A 21,001-nucleotide genomic window follows, 5' to 3' on the forward strand; every position below is an offset into this window, starting at 1 on the left:
GGATGGCCTAGACGCTCATTCACAGAGCCGTCCCCGAACTTCTATTGGGCTTCGGCTCCAGCCCGCCAAGGGGCTGGTGGGCGGAGTCCGGCCGAGGCCCCGCCCAGAGTGCCTGACCCGCCCCCACCTCCCGGGGGGCACAGAGGATGCGCGCGACCCCCATCCCCAAAAGCTCCCAGGGCACAGACTCAGCCGGGGAGGTGGAAGACGATCCGCAAACATCACTTTTATTTGTCGGTGGGCGTTGAAAGAAAGTGGGGCCGGACGAGTTCTACTGGCCTAGGGGGGCGTCAGGGCCAGCTCCACCGGCGGCGCCAGGTCGTCCTTGCCGCGGGCGCCGGGGAGCTGGGGGCCGGCCTGCGGGGGCCGGGAGTCAGGCTGCTGGGCCCCGGCGTCCTCCCACGCTGGCCCGCGCCGCCCTTTCCCTGTCTCCACCCCCGGGGACGTCCTGCACCCGAACACCCTTCTCTCAGGGGGATTCCGGGGACATCCGCCCGCTGTCCCTGCCGGCCTCGCCTCCACCCCAGGGCTCCCTACCTCTCCTTTGCCAGCCCCACCCTCTGGGGTGCTCTGGGTCTGAGCGGGGACCTGTCCCCCGAGTTCCTCCAGCTCCTCCTTCCGCCTGCGGAGACGGGGCAGAGGAGAAAGGGAAGAGAGGGCGAGTGTGGCGAGGGGCCGGGAGAAGCCACAGAGACCTGAAGGCATGAGAGAGAGCCCGGGGGGAAGCCAGCCGAGCCAGCGAAGGCCCCGCCCACCCTCTCGAAGCCGCTCTCCTGAGGAGGCAGAGGGGGCGGTGCTGCGGCGGGAACCTCCGGCCCTCCCCCTCCTCTTTTCACTTTCCCCCTTGCCCAGGCCTCCGTTCCCTCTCACCTGCCGTTCTCCGCCGGGGCGGCGCCCTCGACCTCAGGCGGCGAGCGCAGCCGCTGCTCTACCTCCTGCAGCCGGGCCCGCGCCAGCCTCTCTGCGGGTGGGCGGGGCATCAGGGGCGGGGCCGGGAGCTCCCGCCGGCCACCCCGCCCCGCCCCCACCCCGCGTGGAGCCCCACCTTCAGTGAGCAGCTGCTCCAGGCTACCCTGCAGGGCGCTGATCTCCCAGGCCAGTCGCTGCTTCAGCATCTGCGAGGAGAGAGAGCAGCTCTGTCCGTCCGTCTGTCCTCTGGGCCCCCTCCTCCTTCGCGCCTCTTGGAAAGTCCTTACCTGAATTCGGGCGTTCTTTCGTTCAGCTATCTATTAATTCAATGTGCAGCTTGTGATATGGCCGGGCGCCGGTGGGGATGCTTTTCCCCTCAATAGCTCCCCATGTTCTCAAACTTCATGTCTTCCCACACTCCCACCCAACCCTCACCCCTATAGTTTTCTCTTCCTCAAATACAACAGGCACAGTTCAGCCTCCAAAGGACATTTACTCAGATGACTTCCTCACTTCCTTCCTTCCTGTCTGTGTTCAGATATCACCTGCTCAGACAGGACTTCCCAAGTGACATAACATGATCTATCTACTTATTTTATTTTTTAGAGTCTGGGTACAGCTCCCCTCACCCCCAGCCAGCTTGGGGACAGCGAAGACTTGGTCCCTTTGGAATGCTGCCGGACACATCCAGTGACATTAGTTGAACGAAGGAATGACTTTCCACAGCAAGATGAGCACTCTCATGGTGAGCATGAGGGCAGCACGCTCAGCAATGGCTACTGCAAGAGTCCGGGCCACGGATGCTGGGTGTGGCAGTGGGGGATGGTAAGAAGTGGCTGGGTTTAAGGCAGAAGCTGAAGGACTAAGTTGAGGGGGTGAGAGGAAGGAAGGAGTCAAGGACTACCTTACAGCATTGGGCCTGAGCAGTAGGTGGACCCTGGGTAGGCTGGCAGAGACACTGAAGCCAGGAGAGGAGTGGCTTTGGCTGGTAACAATGATAAGGGCTCACATGGAATTCCCAGAGGTCCTTGTGCTGGCCTATCAAATCCTCCAGCTGTTCTTCCACATGCAACCTAGGGACCAACATCCAGGAATGAGAAAACACATGCTAGGACTGACACCCAGCCCAGCCCAGTCCAGCCCAGTTCCTCAGACACAGGCTTTCAGACCTTTGCCTGGTGCTCCCTCTGCTAGGAGCCTTTATCCCCCAAGCCTTGGTTCTCACAGCTCCCCTTCCGACAAACTCTCCCTCGTGCAAGCCCTACGCCCATTCCCCACACCATGCCACTCCAGGCCCTAGACACAGGGTTACCCCAGCTTCCTCTGTTTCTGACTCTCTGTGATCTGAGAGTTATGGATAGAAATTTGTTCCGCGCACTCCGACAACATGTACTTCCTGGGAAAGGAAAGAAACCTTCAGTTATACTCTCTGAATGAGTCACCACTCCTTCCAGCAGGAGTGGGGCTGGGGAGTCTGTTCATTATCTTCATCATTCTCCTTTCATCTCTTGATCAAATGTGAACCTTTGTAGGCCTCTATGGAGACTGTCACCCTGTCCATTCTGTCTCTGATCAAACCATGCCTTCCCAAGAAACCTTTGTGAAGGGTATAGTAGTTTAGTTTCATAAATTGAGGTCTTAGCTTGAAGCCTGGATCTGCTATTTCACTGTGATCCTGAACAAGTAACTTAACCTCTCTGGGTCTTAGTTTCCTCATATGTAATATAGTGGTACTGTCTATGTGAAGACTGGTTGATAAATGAACATAAACTGCTCATCAGATAGTGGGACATGTGGTGTGGTTAAGCATATATACTTTATCATCAAGTTTTCCCACATTATTAAAATCATGATACACCACAGTGTGAGACCTCTGGTCACAAGAATGTGTTATGTAAACTATCAAAGGATGGAGAGATGGATGGATAGGTGGCTGGATGAACAGTTAATTGGATGGGTGACTGGTAGGCGGAGAGATGATGTCTCATTAGAGAAATGACAAGTGAAGGGATGATGAGTGGATGGAGAAATAAAGGAGGGATTGTCAGAAGGAGGAATAGATGTCTGAATGGATGGTGGGGTGAAGAACAATTAGATGAATGGATGACTATAAAGGTGGAAAGAAGATGAATGAATGACTGGATGGATGAAAGATGATTAGATGGAAGGTTGGAGAGATAATGGCTGTCTGTCTGGCTGGATAAAGAGGCGGATAGTTGGATAGATGTATGGATGGATGAATGGGAGAACAGGTGGATGGGAAGGTAGATGGATAGGCGGGTAAATGAGTGGCTGGCGGCATAAATGAGCAGACAGATAAACAAATGAGTATATGGCAGAAGAGCTGGATAACCAGCAGAGGAAGCCTTAGAATAATACCAATGGATGAAATTTATTTGATAAAGAAACTAGCAATGAATGATTAAATGAGTGCGTTCGTCTTAACATCACCACTGAGTATCAGAGATGAGCAGGGGGAGTCTCTTGTCCAACTACTTGATTTTATAGAAAAGGTTTATTTTCCCAAGATTTATTTTCCCTTGCTCGTGCCCCCTCCTCCTTCAGGCTGGGGAATAAGACAGGGAAGAGTCAGGCAAGGCTTCGTACCTCTGGGATTCACGTTCCGTCCTTTGGCAGTGCAGCTGGAGGGTCCTCAGTGCCTCTGTGGGGAGAGAAACCCAGGGACTTTGTGAGAGCTCCTGGGGAGTCAGGGTTGTGTAGAAGAAATGGGCCCCACATCACACTGGGCATTGGAGGGAGGACTTTAGTGTTCATGCCAAGTCAGGTGGCAGCTGACTTGGAGAGATGTGAGCAGAGAGAGAAGCACCCTGACTCAGGTTTCCGGGGGATCTCTCTGGCTGCTCTGGGAACTTCAGGCTTTTGTGGGCTGATGGGGCAGAATAACGAGGATGAAGCAGCTGGTAAATACCTTGCTTTTTGCTCAAAATCTCCTCTAGGTGCACTTTCTCTTCATTCACTGGAAAAGACAGTGACAGTCTGAGTCTCCAAGGGCCACCTCCTATGCCCCCGCTGCAACTTCATGCAAAGGGAAGGCCGAAGTCACACAGAAGGTATGTATGGTACAGCCTTAGGGGAGGCGAGGCATTTTCTCACCAACCCTGCACCCATCACCCGCTGGGGGCCACCCCGGTCCAGCTTCTCCCCCTTGGGGCTCACAGGCCCTGTAAGTGCTGGGGGAGAGAAGGATGGCAGGGTTCCCTTGTGCAGAATGCTTGTGCAGGGTTCCCAGGTGGAGGGAACAGCCTGTGCAAAGGCCCTGAGGTGTGCACAGGAACACCAGCACTAGTCGTGAGATCTCTGGTCCCACTTACAGGAGTCCAGTTCCCTATGCAGGGCCTCCCAGAGAGCTTGGGCTTCTCCCAGTTCCTCGCTGGATTTCTTCTTTGCTGGGCCAAAGGGGAGAAGACATGGTATTAATGCAGCCCCAAGCCTTGCTATTCTCTCACAGCCCATGACCCTGCACGCTCATCTTCAGACAACCTGGAGGGGCCTGGATCTGACAGAAGAGGAAGTGGAGGAATTCAGAGCCCAGGTTCTTCTCGGCCAGCTGGCCAGCATAGGTCCTGGAGTTTACCTTGCTGAAGCTCATTAATCCGGTTGATCAGGTCTTCGATCTGTGGCTCCAGGCTTCCCTCTGCAGAAGGAAGGAAAGATTGAGCCAGAGAAGGCAGACCCCAGGCTGCCCAGGGCAGAAGGAGGTGATGGGTGTTGGCACTGTGTCTCTGCTGTTCTTAATCAGCATTTATTGAGTGCCTGCTATGTGCCAGGCTCTGTAAGAAACCCTTGCAGGGCTTTGCCTTCTAGGTAGGAGAGACAGACACTGAACAAAGATACATGAGGCCAATGCTGGTGGCAGTAACTGCTGTGCATGGAAATAAAGTGAAGCAAGGGGTTGAAGAGTGAAAGGGTAGAAGGTGTTTTGAGATATGGAAAGGCCCCAAATGAAGTGAGGCAACGGGGCCTTGCAGTTCTGTGGGGTGGGGAGTGTGGAGGAAGAACCATGCCAGGCAGAGGGACGATGATGCAAAAGCCCCTGCAGTGGGAGTGAGTAGGGCACATGCCCAGAGTACCTGTGAAGGAGATGGCATGGCTGGTGAGTCCATTGAGTACGTGGAAAGTAGCAGGAGGCAAGGCAGGGGGATGGAGGAGGGGGTGGCAGATCGCTCAGGGCCTCCTGGGACATGGTAGGGGTTTTGAGATGTAATTCTGGAGGTGGTGGGAGACAGCGGAGACCTCCTGTCTGCCCCACCCTATTAAAAGCCTGGCAGGGTGGTTGTCTCTTCTGTCCATCTGGACTCTGGTGTTGACCTCATTTGAGATATAGGGAAAATGCCACTTCCATTTTGTGTGTGACAGCTATCAAATTCTCCAGTGACAGGGAGATCACTGTCTCTTGTGGGAGTCACCTCTAACTTCCCATAGTCTGAATTTCAGAGCTCTGTATGGAGAAGCCTTCCTCCCCGTGCCTCTCCGGCTTAAAGGCTGGCAGCACAGCGTTGAGGCAAAAATACGCCCAACCCTTCCTGGGTCTCACTCCCAACCCTTAAGACAACTGGAGTTAAGTTTCAAGTTCTGGATTTTCAGAGGTCACCAACTCCATCCAACTCTGACTTCCAGGAGACTGGGTGCTCTTTAAGGTGTAGATTATGACACAAATCCTGGGGTCTTTGTTTTACTGAAGATGGTCCTGGTCACTCTGCATTTTCAATCCTGCAACTTCTCTACCTAATTTTAGCCTAGGCAGCAGCTCCAATGTGCTTTTGCAAGCAGGCACAGAGTTGGGGAAAGGGGAGGTTTCCATTTACTTGGAACAGACCAGCGCACTGTAATATTTTAAGCAGCTGATGGGCTGGGGAGAATCCAACCTCAAACCCAGCCAGCACTCTGACCCAGCCCTGAAGTGGGTACTGGATGCAGACTGGCTCTCAGTCTCTCTGCAACAAACAAAGCAAGGTGCAAAGTTTTTCTATTTGAATATAAAAAAGGAGGACAAAGGATATACACCCAAGAATGTATTTTTTTAAATTCCTGGAAAAATAACTAAGAATTTAAAAACAGTTGCTGCTATCCTGTGGGTCAGGGAAATGGATGGCTGGTGTGTGTCTGTGTGTCTGTGTGTGCATAGGTGTGTGTGTGGGGTAGGGTTTTTCCATCCCCTTATACTTCTTGAATTTTGAAACTGTAGTTTTGGTTCAAAGAATTAAATTGTGTAAGAGGGAGAAAGTGCAATGGGATAACTTCCCAAGGTTGTGAGTTGAGGAGGCTGGGTTTCAACCACATCTTCCTGACTCAAAACCCCAGGCTGAGCTTCAGATACAAGGAGACACATGACCTTTCTGCAGCTTTTTCACCATTTCCAGCAAATCTTCAGTCTTCTTTGAAGACTTGGTCTGACCTGTAAAGATGAAAACCAGAATTACAGCATCCAGCAAGAGTGAGAGGGGACCGAGGAAAGGTTCAAGCTTCTCTAAGAAGGAAGAAGATAGCCTCGGTGGGTTCTGAGGACACCCCTGGGCTGAACCAGGGATAAGCTGCGGGCAGCGTTCCAGCCAGAGCAGGGTTCCTGCAGGACCTCTGTCTTTTGTCCCTAAGGTTGATGGTGTGTGCTGGATGAATCAAGACCTCTAATGGTCAGCTTCTCCCTGAGATGTCAAAGAACAGCACAGACATCCCCTTAATGGAATTCAGGGGTAAGAGACAGGGATGCACTTCTGCTGCTGCTGTGGTTCAAGATCAGTATGAAGTTTTAATCAATGCAACAGGGCAGAATGATTTCATATGAGTTTCTTTAAAAATCACAATTGGCCACAATCTGCACATTCTTAAAGAACTGATGGGTCTCAGAAATGGTTTACAAATGGCTGCTTAAAAAAAAAAAAAAAACTGGCTATTATGAGCCTCCTAACTGAAGAACGCGGCACTGCCTATCAGTCAGATTTCCATATCTAAGTCCCAATTCAGAGGAAATATAAGGGACAAAAAAAAAAAAACATGTTAAATGACACCAAGAGGATGAAAACAGCATCATCCAGACTCTGGGAAACTCCATTAGACAATTTGGTCTCTTCAACAAATAAACTGCAAAGAAGGAAAAGAGGGAGAGTGGAACTGTATAGATTAAAAGAGATTGGAGACATACAGCAATCAATTGTAGTGAACAGACCTTATTTGGATCCTGATTCAAATACAATTTTGCCATGCATCTGTCTATAATTTTTAACATGAGCCTGTGTTATTTATAAAATCATAACAACAAAAACACAAGAAAAATACCAAGGTCTTAAACTCTTGAAATCAAGGATAAAGGCCAGTTCCCAGTGACCCACTACACTCCAAGGAAAATTGGGCACAGAAGATGAAAGGCAGCTCACAGAACATATATGACAGCCAAAAAGTGAATGTTTACCCGCAGTAGCATACAGTGAAAAGTCCCTCCCCCGAGTCCCTAAGTTCCTCAATTCCCCTCGGCAAGGCTTCTAGTGTTACTGCTCTTTGTGTGTATTTGGAGACCATTCAATTCACATAGATACATAGGCCCCCTCTTCCTATGTAAGTGGTGTCATGTCCTAAGTGGCATTTCACAGCTTGTATTTTTCATTTGACAATGTAGACTGATGATCTTCTTAAGCAGTCCCCTACTGATGGGTGATATTCTTTTGCTGTTACAAACAATGCCACAGTGACCATCTGGGTTAGTTTTCTCAGGCTGCCATAACAAAACACCATAAACTGGGTCTTTCTTATATTTGTGTCTGTGCCTCACCTTAAATTCTATCTTTGCATGTCCAAATTTCCCTCTTAAGGACATCAGTCATTATATTAGGGCTACCTTTATTCAGCGTGACCTAATCTTAATGAGTTATATCTAGACACTCTTTTCCCAAATAAGGTCACATTTTGAGGTTCTGGTGGACACAAATCGTGTGGGGAACACAAGTCAATCCAGTGCAATATCGTTATACATTCTTCCTTGTGCATGTATGGGAATGTATTACTGGATGAACTCCTAGAATGCTACTTGTTGGATCAAAGGGCACATATAGTATTAAAGCTGACTGGTACTATGATATTGCCCTCCACATGGAAGCCCACAAGACTCCTTCCTCATACTCTTACCAATATGTTTTCAACCTTTGTCATTTTTGCCAGCCTCATAGACAAACATAGTATTTCATTTCGAACTTTCTGATAGTATGTATCAAAAATGTACTCAACTCCTCTGGATCAGAAATTCCACCTCTAGGCATCTATATTAAGGAAATAATTAAAGACAGTGGGCAAGATGTTCATCCTTTCATTGTTTGTAATCTTACAGGACAGAAGCAACCTAAAGATACTTTAGTTGATTACCACATTCATAGGATAAAATTCTTTGCAGCCATTAAAACTCATGTTGTAAATAGAGTTCTTAACCTGAGCTTATTAAATTTTGTTGAAATGTCTGGTGGTATGTGCATTTTCTTTACATCTTTTTGTCTTGCCTGAATCTTTTACAAATTAGTATGTATTAATTGAATTTTGCATTTGAATTTTTAAATTACTTAATAAACAAATGTAGAACATGGAGTAAAAAGTAAGTCTCCCCTCTCCAACAGCCAGCCCCTTATCCAAGTCACTCCCCTTCCCAGAAGTAACCACTGCCAAGTCTGGTGAAGACACTTAGAACTTTTGGTAAAAAGTATCTTACGTATTGCTCTAATTTTCACTTACCCAAGTAACATTCTAAAAACATTCAAACACTACAGAAATAGAGGTTAAAATGAAATTTCCCTTTCTCTCCTTGCTTCTAAATCTCATTGCCTTTCTCTGATATATCAATAATAGGTTGGTATGTCTCCTCTGATGACTTTTAAATTCAATATTTGGAATGAAATAAAGAAAATTAAATCTCCTTTAATAACAAAGGGAGATGTTTCTAGTTACGTGTTTTCTTTTTAATATTATGAAAATTTCCAAATGCACATGAAAAGAGGTATCATGATACACACTGGGTTACTCATTGCCCAGATCTGACAGTCATTAATATCCACCCATATTTACTTCAGCTGTAGTTTTCTTGTGCTGAAGTATTTTCAAGCAAGCCCCAGACTTAATGACATTTCATCCCAAGATACTTCATTAACACTCTCAACTACTAGAGAGCATTTTCTTAGATGACTCCAATCCTATAATCACACCGACAAGATAAACAATGATTACTAATCATTGGATCATTCATATCATCAAATACCCACAACAAATGTAGTCTCCCCAACTGTCTCCATGTGTCTTTTACAGCTGGCTTTTGCAACCATTTCTGCGAAAGCTCCACCTGCGTTTTTCCTGTTCACTGCATTTCTAGTCTTTATGCAGTAAGATCATGAGTGACTAGTAAATCTTTTAACTAGTCCAACTAACACGTTGACAAAATTTTTAAAAAAATCAATGTTACAAAACAAAAGTCTATAGAGTATGAGCTCCTTTGAAATACTTTATTTTGAAATAATTTCAGATGTACATAAACGTTGTAGAAATAGGCCACAGTGCTCCTATCTGCCCTTTTATCAGATTTCCCATTTGTGAGCGTTTCTGTACATAAATTGCAGGCAGGCATCATGACCCATTATTTCTTAATATTTCAATGTATATTTGCTATTTACAAAGGGACTCTACCAAGTAACCACAGTATAACCATCAAAACTGAGGTGCTCATACTGACCAATATTAATGTATGATCCTCAGATGCCATTCAACAATTTCCCCCTTATATTTTAAAGTTATCTAGTACTACTTACATTTTCCTTAAAAGAAAATTACAAAAGTGCCTCCACTTCTGCACAGCCCCCCAAATCCAAGTCCCTTGATCAGAGTCATCAGTTACGCCTTTAGCCTTCAGACATTTTTCTATGCAACACACACAGGGCTATAGCTGAACTGCCCCTTTTTTCTTTTCTTTTTTTTTTTTTTTCCAGCCCCAACTTGCTTTTCTCTCATAAGAATGATTTCTTTTGAAGTACACTCAGGGTCAATGAACCATGATCTTATCCTTTTAAAGTTAATTTTGACTCATTAAATTAAAGTGGAATTTAATTATTTTTTTCTGCCTCTTAAGAAAAAAAGTCCACTACTCAGGCATTCCACAATGCATGGATATATATAAATTTAGCCATTCCCGTGACTGCTCCTGTGTTTTGCTTCCATCAACAGTGTTCTAATGACACTTCCTGATCCACACATCGTGTATTCTATATGATTAAAGATATGAAATAGAATTTTAGATGCTAAAAATACTCTGCCAAACTGCCTCTAGCAAAGCCTTTACTGGTCAGTTCTGCCACTGAGGCAAGAGAAGTCCTGTTCTGCCAGTGATCAATACCAAATATCCCTCCCTCTGTAAAGCCTATTTTGATGGGTTAGAAATGGTAACTTAATATGCTTTGCTTTTCAATTTTCTCCATTGCTAGTGAAGTTAATCATAACTTCCCTTTTAATTGGAAAGCTTGATAATAGCTTTTTGTTTTGTTTTAGCAGTGGCACCTGTAATAAGTGCTTAATAAGGGAGACCTATTGGCATCAGTCCTATTTCTTGTTGAAAAGTTTGCATTTAACATGAAGGTATCATCTAAGAGAGCTCACGGTGTTGTTATTTCATTATTCCTACAACAACAAAAAAAGGAAAAGAAAATAACTGAACACCTACTATATGCCAAGCAGGCATTGTTTTAGGTGCAATAAACAGTCTGTTCTCATGAAGCTCACATCCTAGGACAACAAATAAGTACATAATCATAATTATTTTTGCCACCTGCATAGATAGGTCTGAAAAGAAGGAATTCAATGTGTTTATTAATAAGGTGGTTTAAAGAGTGTGTAGGAAGAGGGGGTCAAAGATAGATGAAAGGAGGGCAAAGAGTGGACAATTGTTGAAACAAGAGTGATGGGTACATGGGCATTCATCATGCTATTTCCTATGCTTTGGTACATTTTGAAAATTTCTATAATAAAAAAATTGCTAGTGGCATAGCAGTGGATCATTGTCATGGGAGATTTTCCTCTTTCGGCTGGACTGCAATTTCCAACTGTCTCTAGGACAAGTTTGCTTTTCCTCTCACTCAGGTGTGGGAGTGTCATTGTCAACAAAACGCCCTGGAGGAAAAACAGCTGTCTGTAGGAGTGGCCATTCATGATTAAGATTTAAGAGTCCATGCAAAGTGTGATATGGGCTGGGTGTGGAATGATGATATTGAGGAATTACTGGTAATTTTCTTAGAACGTGGCAGCAGCCAAGGGGTTTTGTGAGAACATCCACCCCTTTTTTGTTTGAAGAGATGCATATGGAACTATTTAGTCTATTGTTTACTTTCAAATACATAAGCAATATAGCCAATAAAGCTGACGACAGTTAATCTAGATGATGTGAATATACATATCATTTATCTCCACTTTGCTGAACAGCAATTTTTTTTTAAATAAAAGGCTTACAATTTTGCCTTTTACTTATTATTATTACTTTGGTACTGCTACCAATATTTCATTACTGTAAGGGGACGAAAGCTCCCTCCCTTCTGCCCTGGCCAGGAGAGGCCCGGAAGCCTTCACTACCTTCAGCCTCCGACGCGACCTCCGGTGGCTCCACTTCCAGAGGCTCCAACCTCCCCGCCATTTTCCTGCGCGAAGCAGACACGCATGCGCCTTGAGATGATTGGTTTAAACGGGAGTCGGGCAATGCTGGGCAGTGCGCATGCGTCCGGTGTGAGGCACAAAGACGGTTTCAGCTCCCGGAAGAGGGCCGCCAGGAGCCCGAAGCGACAGTTACCGCGCATGCGTACACATAAGGCCCGCAGGTCCGGGTGAGAGAAAATGAGGTCAAGGTTAGGGTCTTGGTCTTCGGGCAGTGAGTGTTGTACCCACATGGAAATTGCAGGGAGGTCTCTATCCCTCTCCAGGTTGCTTGTGCTGTGCAGGTAGTGAAAATCTGGGACAAATGTGCATGCACCGTGCGGCGGTACACAGGAGTTCGAGTCCCTTTTCGGTCACAAATCCTCACTGAACAGTCTATGAGAGGTTAGTTATCTCCATTTCATTAATGAGAATGAGCCTTAGAAGCCAAGTGCACCTCCTGTGTAAAGATTCTGGACCTCAGCCACCATGTGACATCAGGTCCTTTGCCCCGGGTTACACAGACAGGAGGACGCTGGAGGACACTGTCTCATTACTTTAGCAGCAGCCAACACACGTGGGGTCATTTTTGCCTGGGTAAAGATAAAGTACATGAAGGGCAAAGGATGTTCTTGTAAGGATTGGTTTTAGGCCTTTTATGTGCAGTTTCTTCTTTAAAATATCCTTTGGCTGTTTCTCGGCACAGGCTGGTCCTGCATTTCCAATTCCAGAACCCCCGTGGCCACCCAAAGAGACCTTGGCCGGCCTGGGACACTAAGGGCTGAGATTCCCACGGAGGAGGCAGACCCCTGATGCAGGACAGAGTGGGTAGTGCCCAGTATTGGAGGAGACAGTCCCTGACAGAGGCTAGAACATCGTGGAGGAGATTAGGCACAGGGATGGGAAGTGGGAGCCTAAGGATTTCCGCAGAGGGGAAGGGGCCGGGGGTGCTGAGGAAGCAGCCTGCTCCCCTGTGTGCAGTCACTCTGCCACCCATTTCTCATTTGTAGGCAGCTCTGCAGATCGTGCTCCACTGCCCAGGGGGACAGGGACCAGACACAGACCCCACCGCCTCCAACCTCCCACCCCGCCCCATTTCCAGGGTGGAGAGATCAAGTTTAAAGCCAAAGGTGGTTGTTCCCAGCACCGCCCAGTCTGGGAGCTCTGCCTCTCAGGGTCCTGACAATAAGCCATTATGCGAAGCTTGGTCTGCAGAGGCAGCTGGCGCTGCTGGGGGTGTGGAGTACTTGGGTGGGTAACGAATGAACAGCCGATCTTCCTCTTTCTTCACCCAACGCAGGAGTTTGGTCACTACGAGGATGGCTCCTGCCTTGGTCACTAGGGGGCTGAGGCAGGTGTACAGCTCAAATTTGGAGGTCACCTGGGGATACCGAAGGAGACAGAATTAGCTGGGCCGGAGCTGGCCATGCCCAATGTTGTCCACCCCACCCAAGTCCCACACCTATTTCCTGTTTGGAAGATGCACCTGGCAGCACCTCCTACCTGGTGCTGCCTGGTCACTGGGCTAAAGCAGGTAAGCTGACTTTATTGCATCATGAGTGGGCTGAGGGATCAGCAAGATCTAGTGGCTTCATTTGGGATGCTGGCTGTGTGTGTGTGTGTATGCTCTCTGGACTTCAGTTTGCTCATCTGTGGCTTGAGGATAATAACAACAACGTTTAACATTTAATGAGCAATTGTTGTGTAAAGGTCCTGTTCTAAGCAACACACACCTATGTTTTTATCATCTGTAGTCTGGGCATAATATAAAAGTTTATCCAATTTAATCTTCACACAAATCTGAGAGGCTTAACCCTCTGAGAGGCTTAACCCAACCAGGTCACCAACACCTTTCCACACCCCTTTCCCTGCTCTCCCTCCATTCTAGCCACTCTAGCTGTTCCTCAGACATAAGCCGGCTCAGCCCCACCTTATAGCATTTGCACAGTCCTTTCCCTCTGCCATAAGGACTCTTCCTCCAGATACCCACATGACCTACTCCCTCCCCTCCCACTTAGATGTCATCTCCTGATCACCCGATTTAAAATCCTAGGCCCACTATAGCTTTGTTTGGAAATACCATTCTCCACTAAAAGGTACAAGGGCTCCTTGGACAGATGGCTGATTTCTGTGCTGGCACAAAGAAAGTACAACATCAACTTGGAACACCTTGTGCCAGAAGGCAAGAAGTGTTTAAGCAGTGATACAGACATGTCAGAGACATAGGGGCCAGCCTGGCTAAACCACAGCTCCCGCTGACTAAATCAGAGACAATTTGATCACAAAAGAGTTTAGCCCACTGAATTCAAGAAAGATCCATGATATAAAATTCAAAATTAAACAAAACAATAGGAGGGAAAGTTCTCCCATATAGTAGAATCTCAACCAATAAATGTAGAAGGGATGATGGAGTTACAAAAATCACCATCTGGTTAATATCCGAGTAACAACTATTGCAGGCAAGAATAATAAATGGATATTAAAATTAGCGGATGAAAATGTGGTGAAAAAGAAAACACTGACATGATCACCACAAGATATTTACTAATTACAAAGTGTGAAAGACTAACTTGAAAGTTAGAGATCTGGCAGACACCACCTTAACGAAGTGATCAAAAGTTAACATGCACAATAGGACACAGGGACATATGGTCCTCCTGAAAGGAAGCAGAGAAGGCCACAACACCACTTCTGTGATACGCTTGTCAAAAATGAGTGACCCCAATTCAGTCCTGATAAAATATGAGAAAAACCCAAGCGGAGGGACATTCTATAAACTGACTGGCTGGTGCTTTCTAAAAGGGCCCAGGTCATGAAAGACAAAGAAAGATGGAGGAAATGTTCCAGAATAAACCAGATGAGGAAGACACAGTAAGTATACCTAACATGTGATCCTGGACTGGATTCTGGACCAGTAAATGAACATTCGTGGGACACCTGGTGAAGTCTGAATGAAGTCTGTGGAAAAGATGTTATTGTACTGAAGTTAATTCCCTGACTTTGATAAGTTCCTATGGTTATATCAATATCTGGAGAAACCTGGTGAAGGGCCTATTTATAGTAATTTTTTGTACTATTCTGCAACTCCTTTGTAAGTCTAAAATTGCTTGAAAATGAAAAGCTAAAAAAATTAAAAATTAAAATTCTCAGTCTAGAACAATGCCTGATATACAACCATGTGCAATAAGTGATTTAATAAATGTGCACTAAATGGCAGAATCTAGGGGAAGGTGCCATTTCCAATGGGGTCACCTTGATCAAACTCCCTGAAATAGCTGACCTTTAGAAGACCCATGGGAGGTGGAGAGAAGCCCTGAAGAGACCCCAGGGAAGGATACCCCAGGTGGAAGGCACAGCATTAGACCAAGCCTATTGTGAATGAAGACTGCTGGGGGACTCATGGAATCAAAACTCATCTGGTACCTGCAGGGCGAATGGGAAATCAGCAGGCCCAGTGATGGCTGTTAATGGGGTCTCTTAAAAGTAGAAAACACTGTTAGGTGGCCACTGACAGATGAATGGATAAAAAATATGGTATATGTGTACAAAGGAGTATTAATCAGCCATAAAAAGAAAATTCTTATATTTCCAATCATATGGTTGGAACTTAAGGGCAGGGTGCTAAGTGAAATAGAGAAAGACAAATACTGCATGATCTCACTTGTATGTGGAATTTTAAATACTGAACTCATAGGAAACAGAAAGCAAATTGGTGGTTGCCAGGGAGGGGGGATTGGGTGAGGATAGTCAAAGATCATACACTTGCAGTTATAAGATAAGTAAGTTCTGGGGATGTAATGTACAGTCTGGTGACTGTATTATGACTGTAGTATATACTACATAATATAGTGTATATACATATACTGTATTGTATGCTTTAGAGTTGCTAAGGGAGTAAATCTTAAAAATTCTAAGCACATCAATAACAGAAAAACAACTCTGTGAGATGATGGATGTGTTAACTAACCTTATTGTGGTAATTATTTTGCAGTTTATACCAAATCACATTGGGTACCTTAAACTTACACAGTGTTATATGGCAATTACTTCTCGATAGAGCAGGAATAAGAAAAGAATAAAAAAGGTCGAAAACACTGTACTGGTGGCTAATGGGGGAAGAGCCAACAGAATGATGGGACTAAGAGGTTTTAGACACTGTGACTGATGGGTTTCAGAGACACATGTAATGCAATAGTGCTGAAGGCAAAACCACAGCCCAGGCAAAGGTGTGATGTGTCTGAATGAGGATGTTATGGAGAAGGAAAGAAGGCTTGAGGTGGGGAATTATTAACTCCTTCAAAGCCTGACCTAACTCACCCAGGCCAGCAGTGTCTCCTTCTCTGCCACATGGTAAATGAGGCGCAGGGGCCGGGAGGTGTTGTGCAGGCGTGCGTGGAGGCGGTGGTACAGGTCTGACAGGCGCTGCCGCTCCTCCTCTCGGCTGTACGGGGCCTCCAGCTCCGGGCTGCAGTGATGAAGGGAGATGGGCGACCAGGTCACTCTAGGGCTTTCTTGGCTGGCCCACCTCCCCTCAGTCTGGGGAGTTCAATTAAGTTGGTCAGCAGAGCCTCAGCCATTAGACTGGAGGACTCCCAGCGGCTTGAGGCCTAATCTCCCCATCAAACTTGGGGATTCCTTGAGTACTGGGGCCCTCTCCTCCATAAAATAGGGTATTCCTTGAGGTTTTTGGCTGAGGCTCCCTCATCAGGCAGAGACCCATTCTATTCCATCTTCAAGAGCATGGCTGGCTCTCTTTCCAGAGTCATGCCTATTAGTTGCTGAACCTTCCCACCCGGCCAACTGCCCACAGGATTGGGGCCCACCTGGTAAACTGGGGCAGCTGGCGGTGATGGTCGGGGATGTCCAGCGGCTTATAGAGGAAGTGCCGGAGGCCAGGTGCCCCCACGGCCTGCACACTGTAGGCAGAGGCACTGGCTGATGGGGCATTAGAGAAGCTGGCGGCCTCCCTGAGGGCTCGCATGGCACCCAGGGTGTGCATGCCGTCTTCCACCAGGCGCCGGCAGGTGGCCATGTCATGGAAGGCCTCGGGGTCGGTGCCAAGCAGCAGCAGGCAGACAGGCATGGCGTCCAGGCGGGCCACATAGGCGTAGAAGAAACCATCGGGATTGAAGCGAGGCAGGCACACAGGCGCCCACGCCTCACCTGCCGCAAAGGCTGGGGCGCCCACCCAGTCCAGCAGCAACTGCAGGTCGGCTGGGTCCAGCCGGCACTCGGCCAGCACAGTCCGCTCCTGGGCTGCCGTCACCAGTCGACCGCCAACCGCCAGCACCGAGAGGGCCAGGCCAGGCGCCGTGCAGCGTCGGAGAAGCGCACCCAGCGCATCCCGCAGCGGGCGGGCGAGAGGCACACAGCGCACGGCGCCCAGCAGCAGGGCCCCTGGGTCCCGCTCCACGCTGTCCAGAAGCCGATCCAGGGTGCGCTCCGAGCCGGCCAGCAGGCGGCGGAGGTCGTAGTTCTGCTTGCGCGCGAAGATGCGGGCCACACTCGCGCGGGTCAGCGTGCTCACGATCTGGGCGTGTACCGCTAGCAGCTCCCCCCGCAGCTGGGCTGCTGACTGCGGAGTCCTGGACACGGCCACCAGTAGCAGTGGGCCCTGCTGCAGAAACACCAGCTTGTGGTCCTCTGGGGGAGGGCAGAGAGGGGTCAGGTGGTAGAGATGGGTCAGTGGTGATGGGAGGGGGTCAGGTGGGGCTCTTCTACCCTTCCCTTGGACACACACACTCCTGGTCCAAGCCCACGTGGTCACTCTACGCACTCCGACTAGAGGAAGGACAAGCTGGTGGAGTGTGGACATTTATAAAGATGTGATGGGATGGTCAAGGAATCAGGCACATAGCACAGAGTGAGGAAGATGGAGCAAGGACTAATAGAGCTAGAAAGACACCCAATTCAGCCACACGGCCCCCAAAGTCACGCTCTTGGACAAGGGAGCATCCAGCCAGTTAATCAGATTCCAGTGAGTCAATCACTCAGAACCCAGCAGGGCAAACAACAGACCCCCTTGACAGACGCCTGGCCAGCATCCCCACATACTGATTCACTCCTAAGTAGCTGGACAGTCCCCAGGACAGAGAGACAGACAGACCTACTCCAGACAGACAGACAGACAGACGTATTCCCAGTCACCATCCTCTGATCCACCTCCTGCCCCTTTGCTCACCAGCATAGATGGCACGGATGGCATCTCCTGCACTCTGCACGAAGGACACGAGGGCTGTCATCACACCCATGGTCGTTGACAGGGCCTCCACGCTACCGTAACGCGAGTAGATGGGCTTGCCTGCCTCGCTCAGCACAAACACGTGCTTCCGCTTGCTGCGCCAGTCCTCATCACTGGGGTCCCCGCCCTGGCTCCCTGAGCCACTCTCAGGGCCACCTGGGGGACTATTCTCAGAGGCTGCAGGATCCCAGAGCCCATAGGTGCATGATGGAGCCTCTGACTGGGGCAGCAGGCCAGGTGGCTGGTCCTCGGTATCAGATTCTGAAAGGGAGCCCCTGGGAGGTCACCTGACTGGACTCCCACTAACCCCCTGTGCCTGAAGACCCACCAAATCCTTACTAGCACCCTGATAATTCTTGCCTGATGCTGACATAGACCTCCAGGCAGCTCCTCTACCCCTCAGTGTCCACTAACACTTAGGTTTCAGTGATCCCCCTAAGACCCCAATAATCACATCTTTTGTCATTATTGGGCCCTTTATATCCCTACAGACCAACTGTTCCCCTTTCAATAACTGCCGTTCCCAAGTCTTCAAAGCACCCCATTGCCTCTGAATGATTGTTAATATCTTCATCTTCAATGATCCCCCATTAATATCTCTGACCCCTCATTTATTCTCCTAGTATCTACTCACTCCTTAACAGCCACCATTATATCTACTAACATGTGTATCTTTGAATGCTCCCCTCACTACCCTAACCCCTTATTTATTCTGATTGGTGTCCACTAATCCTAATGACCCCATTCACTCTCCCTGTCACCCATTTATATTCTTGGTGATGACCAATGATTCTCCCAAAGATTGCCAAGATTAACCATTAACATCCAGATCTTTAGGACTCCCCTAACTCCTATTCATTCCACTGATGGTCACTAACATTCCAATGACCCCCACATCACTAATATCTGGGTCTTCAATAATCTTCAATGATTGCTCTGACTCATAATTTACTTCTACTCCATGTCCACTGCATTTCCAACAATGACCCACATTAACCTCTGCTAACATCCAAGACTTCTAATGACCTCTTCTGACACACCTGAACCCCCTTTACTCTCATTGATATCCACTCCCCTCCCTACAATAACCATCAAAATACATACAAACACATAGGATTTTAATGACCTCTGTTGCCCTTTCTCATCACCATCATTAACATTCACCAATGAAATGCATGACTTCATTGCCCTCTACTGACTATCCTCCCACTTATTTCAATGTCCACTGATCTCAGTGACAACCATTATTATCCACTGGCAACTATGTATCAATAATTTTTCCCTAAAATCCCAATGACCTCACATTCTCTCATTATCTCACTGACATTCACTGACCCCCACTGTCCCTAATTACCTCCTCCCAATACTTGCCAATACTTCCAAAGTTCTCAGTCCCCTCCACCAACTACTTATTTTCAGTGATGTCCATTGATCCTTCCCAATGACCACATTAACATCCACTAATTCTAAAGTGGTCAATGAGCAGTGATTCCCCAATGACTCCCACTGATCCTCCACTCTATAACTTTACACATACATCAAGGTCTTCGAAGATCTTCCTTCTGGTCCTCTGAGTCTCCAAATAATTTCATTGATGTCCACTGTCTCCTGACCAGTGGTAACCGTTAATATCCACTAAGATCTGGTTCCTTAAAGACGCCCTCCAACAACTACCACCAGCTCCTCAATGATGTAAATACTCTGAGTGCCGACTGGCTCCACTGATTCCCTTTCCTACCTCAATGACGTAAAAAATAACGTAGCCCCCAAAGACACTGACTTCTAAATAGTTCCCCTTTGACCTTATTAACTATCTTTTGGTCATTCATTGACCTAAACATCCTAACCCCCCAGTTCCCCTCTCTGACCTCAACTGATCGCTTTCTGATTCCTCAGTGACCTAAATTCATATCAGTTCTCCAGTGAACACCCACCGATTTCCTTTTCATTCCTCAATGATTTAAAAAACTACAAAGTGAGTCCACAATGACTTCCCACTGACCCAGTTATGATCTAAACTATCTCCCTGAGTCCCAAAAGACTCCTCTCTGGTGCCCCAAGGAACTCCCCAAACAATAACATCCTCCAGAGATTCCTTCCAAGACTCTAGTGAGGGGAATGCATACCTGTCTTCTCCAAGCTCCCATCTCCAGGATCGGGAGGGTCCTCGTGAACCCCTCCACCGTCTCTAGCCTCCTTACTGGGGAATCGCGTGTCCTCCAAGTCCTCCGCATCCTCGGGGGCTGGGGCAGCAGTGTCTCCTCCCGCCTCCATCTGCACATCCCTGTGGGGGAGGGGAATGGAGGACGACCCGTAGCAAAAGAAACTTCTTAAAAGCTTTTGTTGAGCCCGGTTCCCTTGCACACACTCCTGGGGTTCATTTCCCCTCGAGTTTCAACGGATGAGACATTCAAACACATGATCACATACTCGCAACCTCCAACACTTTCCGAAAAGGGCGGTTCTATCGGGTCTCAGGAAATAAAGATACACAAACACCTGTTTTAACCAGTATCTCAATTGGCCAGGTACCATTACTTCCCTTAGCCTGCGGGAGCATCACACTTCCGGGTGCGGCAGCTGTCTTGCCACACTTCCGGTTGTGACACCTCCCTAAAGGTACTTCCGGTTGCGGAGCTTTATTCGCTCGCTGAGGCGCACGAACCCTCTCTCCCGCCACCCACTGGTATTACCTCACCGTTGATAGCGCACACCACTCCTGGATCTACGTCGGATCTCTTCGGGAACCCAGAGCCCCGTCTGCAATCCTTCTCACCGCACTGACACACACGGTTAACAGGCCAGCGGGTCCCACTTCTCATAGGAAAGGCTGCCGGCGTGATGGAGGCGCGCCTCACGGCCAGCCAATCCGGAGTACGGAGGGAGGTACGGCCTCATCTATGGCCCAATCAAGAGAAGCCGGATCCCGTCTGCCGTTCCGCCCCTACTCCGTCCGCGTCGTATCTCCACCAATACTGTGCGTTGGGTTGCTACTATGCCCGCCTATCCCTTGACTGACATCTCTCCGCACCCAATCGAAGGCTCGGGCCTATTCGTCTCTTCACTAGAGAAGGCTCGAGGCTTAAATCACGGTACTCATTCCCGGCCTACTGTAGACATGCTCGCCAGAATTGAGGCAACGTCGCCCTCCCTTATCCACCAGGACAGGCAGGGGAATGAGGGTGGAGTGGA

General features: G+C 48.1%; 2 protein-coding genes across 16 annotated transcripts; both read right to left on the minus strand.

Annotated features, from left to right (window-relative positions):
* Positions 1–206: 206 nt before the first annotated feature.
* On the minus strand, positions 207–11,643 carry SYCE1L (synaptonemal complex central element protein 1 like). Of its 13 annotated transcripts, XM_031458027.2 has the most exons (12): positions 11,512–11,643; positions 6,263–6,325; positions 4,505–4,564; positions 4,242–4,316; positions 3,839–3,886; positions 3,517–3,571; positions 2,222–2,305; positions 1,814–1,982; positions 1,046–1,115; positions 871–961; positions 538–622; positions 207–357 (listed from the first exon to the last, which is right to left on the minus strand). In XM_031458027.2, the coding sequence occupies exons 1-12, from the start codon at positions 11,570–11,572 to the stop codon at positions 280–282; spliced, it is 939 nt and encodes a 312-aa protein (XP_031313887.1). In that variant the 5' UTR covers positions 11,573–11,643; the 3' UTR covers positions 207–279. The 13 variants fall into 13 exon arrangements, with proteins under 13 accessions (XP_031313887.1, XP_031313885.1, XP_031313883.1 ...); XM_031458025.2 differs by having other exon boundaries at positions 207–622; positions 1,919–1,982; XM_031458023.2 differs by having other exon boundaries at positions 207–622.
* MON1B (MON1 homolog B, secretory trafficking associated) lies at positions 9,388–20,640 on the minus strand. 3 transcript variants are annotated; one of them, XM_031458021.2, is made up of 6 exons: positions 20,503–20,640; positions 19,936–20,093; positions 17,750–18,070; positions 16,392–17,211; positions 15,886–16,033; positions 9,388–12,949 (listed from the first exon to the last, which is right to left on the minus strand). In XM_031458021.2, the coding sequence occupies exons 2-6, from the start codon at positions 20,081–20,083 to the stop codon at positions 12,740–12,742; spliced, it is 1,647 nt and encodes a 548-aa protein (XP_031313881.1). In that variant the 5' UTR covers positions 20,084–20,093; positions 20,503–20,640; the 3' UTR covers positions 9,388–12,739. The 3 variants fall into 3 exon arrangements, with proteins under 3 accessions (XP_031313881.1, XP_010981671.2, XP_031313882.1); XM_010983369.3 differs by having other exon boundaries at positions 20,508–20,629; XM_031458022.2 differs by lacking the exon at positions 20,503–20,640 and having other exon boundaries at positions 19,936–20,369.
* Between the last annotated feature and the right edge of the window lie 361 nt (positions 20,641–21,001).

The sequence above is a fragment of the Camelus dromedarius genome, chromosome 9 (assembly GCF_036321535.1).
Source record: "Camelus dromedarius isolate mCamDro1 chromosome 9, mCamDro1.pat, whole genome shotgun sequence".
Classification (NCBI taxonomy): Eukaryota; Metazoa; Chordata; class Mammalia; order Artiodactyla; family Camelidae; genus Camelus; species Camelus dromedarius.

Coding starts and splice junctions, on each gene's coding strand:
- SYCE1L (XM_031458023.2), bottom strand. CDS start 11,572: ATGGCGGGGAGGTTGGAGCCTCTGGAAGTGGAGCCACCGGAGGTCGCG. Junction 3,887..4,241: donor GCATAGGGAACTGGACTCCT/GTAAGTGGGACC, acceptor TGTCTTTTCCAG/TGAATGAAGAGAAAGTGCAC. Junction 623..870: donor GCCCCGGCGGAGAACGGCAG/GTGAGAGGGAAC, acceptor CCGTCTCCGCAG/GCGGAAGGAGGAGCTGGAGG.
- MON1B (XM_031458021.2), bottom strand. CDS start 20,083: ATGGAGGCGGGAGGAGACACTGCTGCCCCAGCCCCCGAGGATGCGGAG. Junction 17,212..17,749: donor CATCCGTGCCATCTATGCTG/GTGAGCAAAGGG, acceptor GCCCTCCCCCAG/AGGACCACAAGCTGGTGTTT. Junction 12,950..15,885: donor AGGAGACACTGCTGGCCTGG/GTGAGTTAGGTC, acceptor CGGTATCCCCAG/GTGACCTCCAAATTTGAGCT.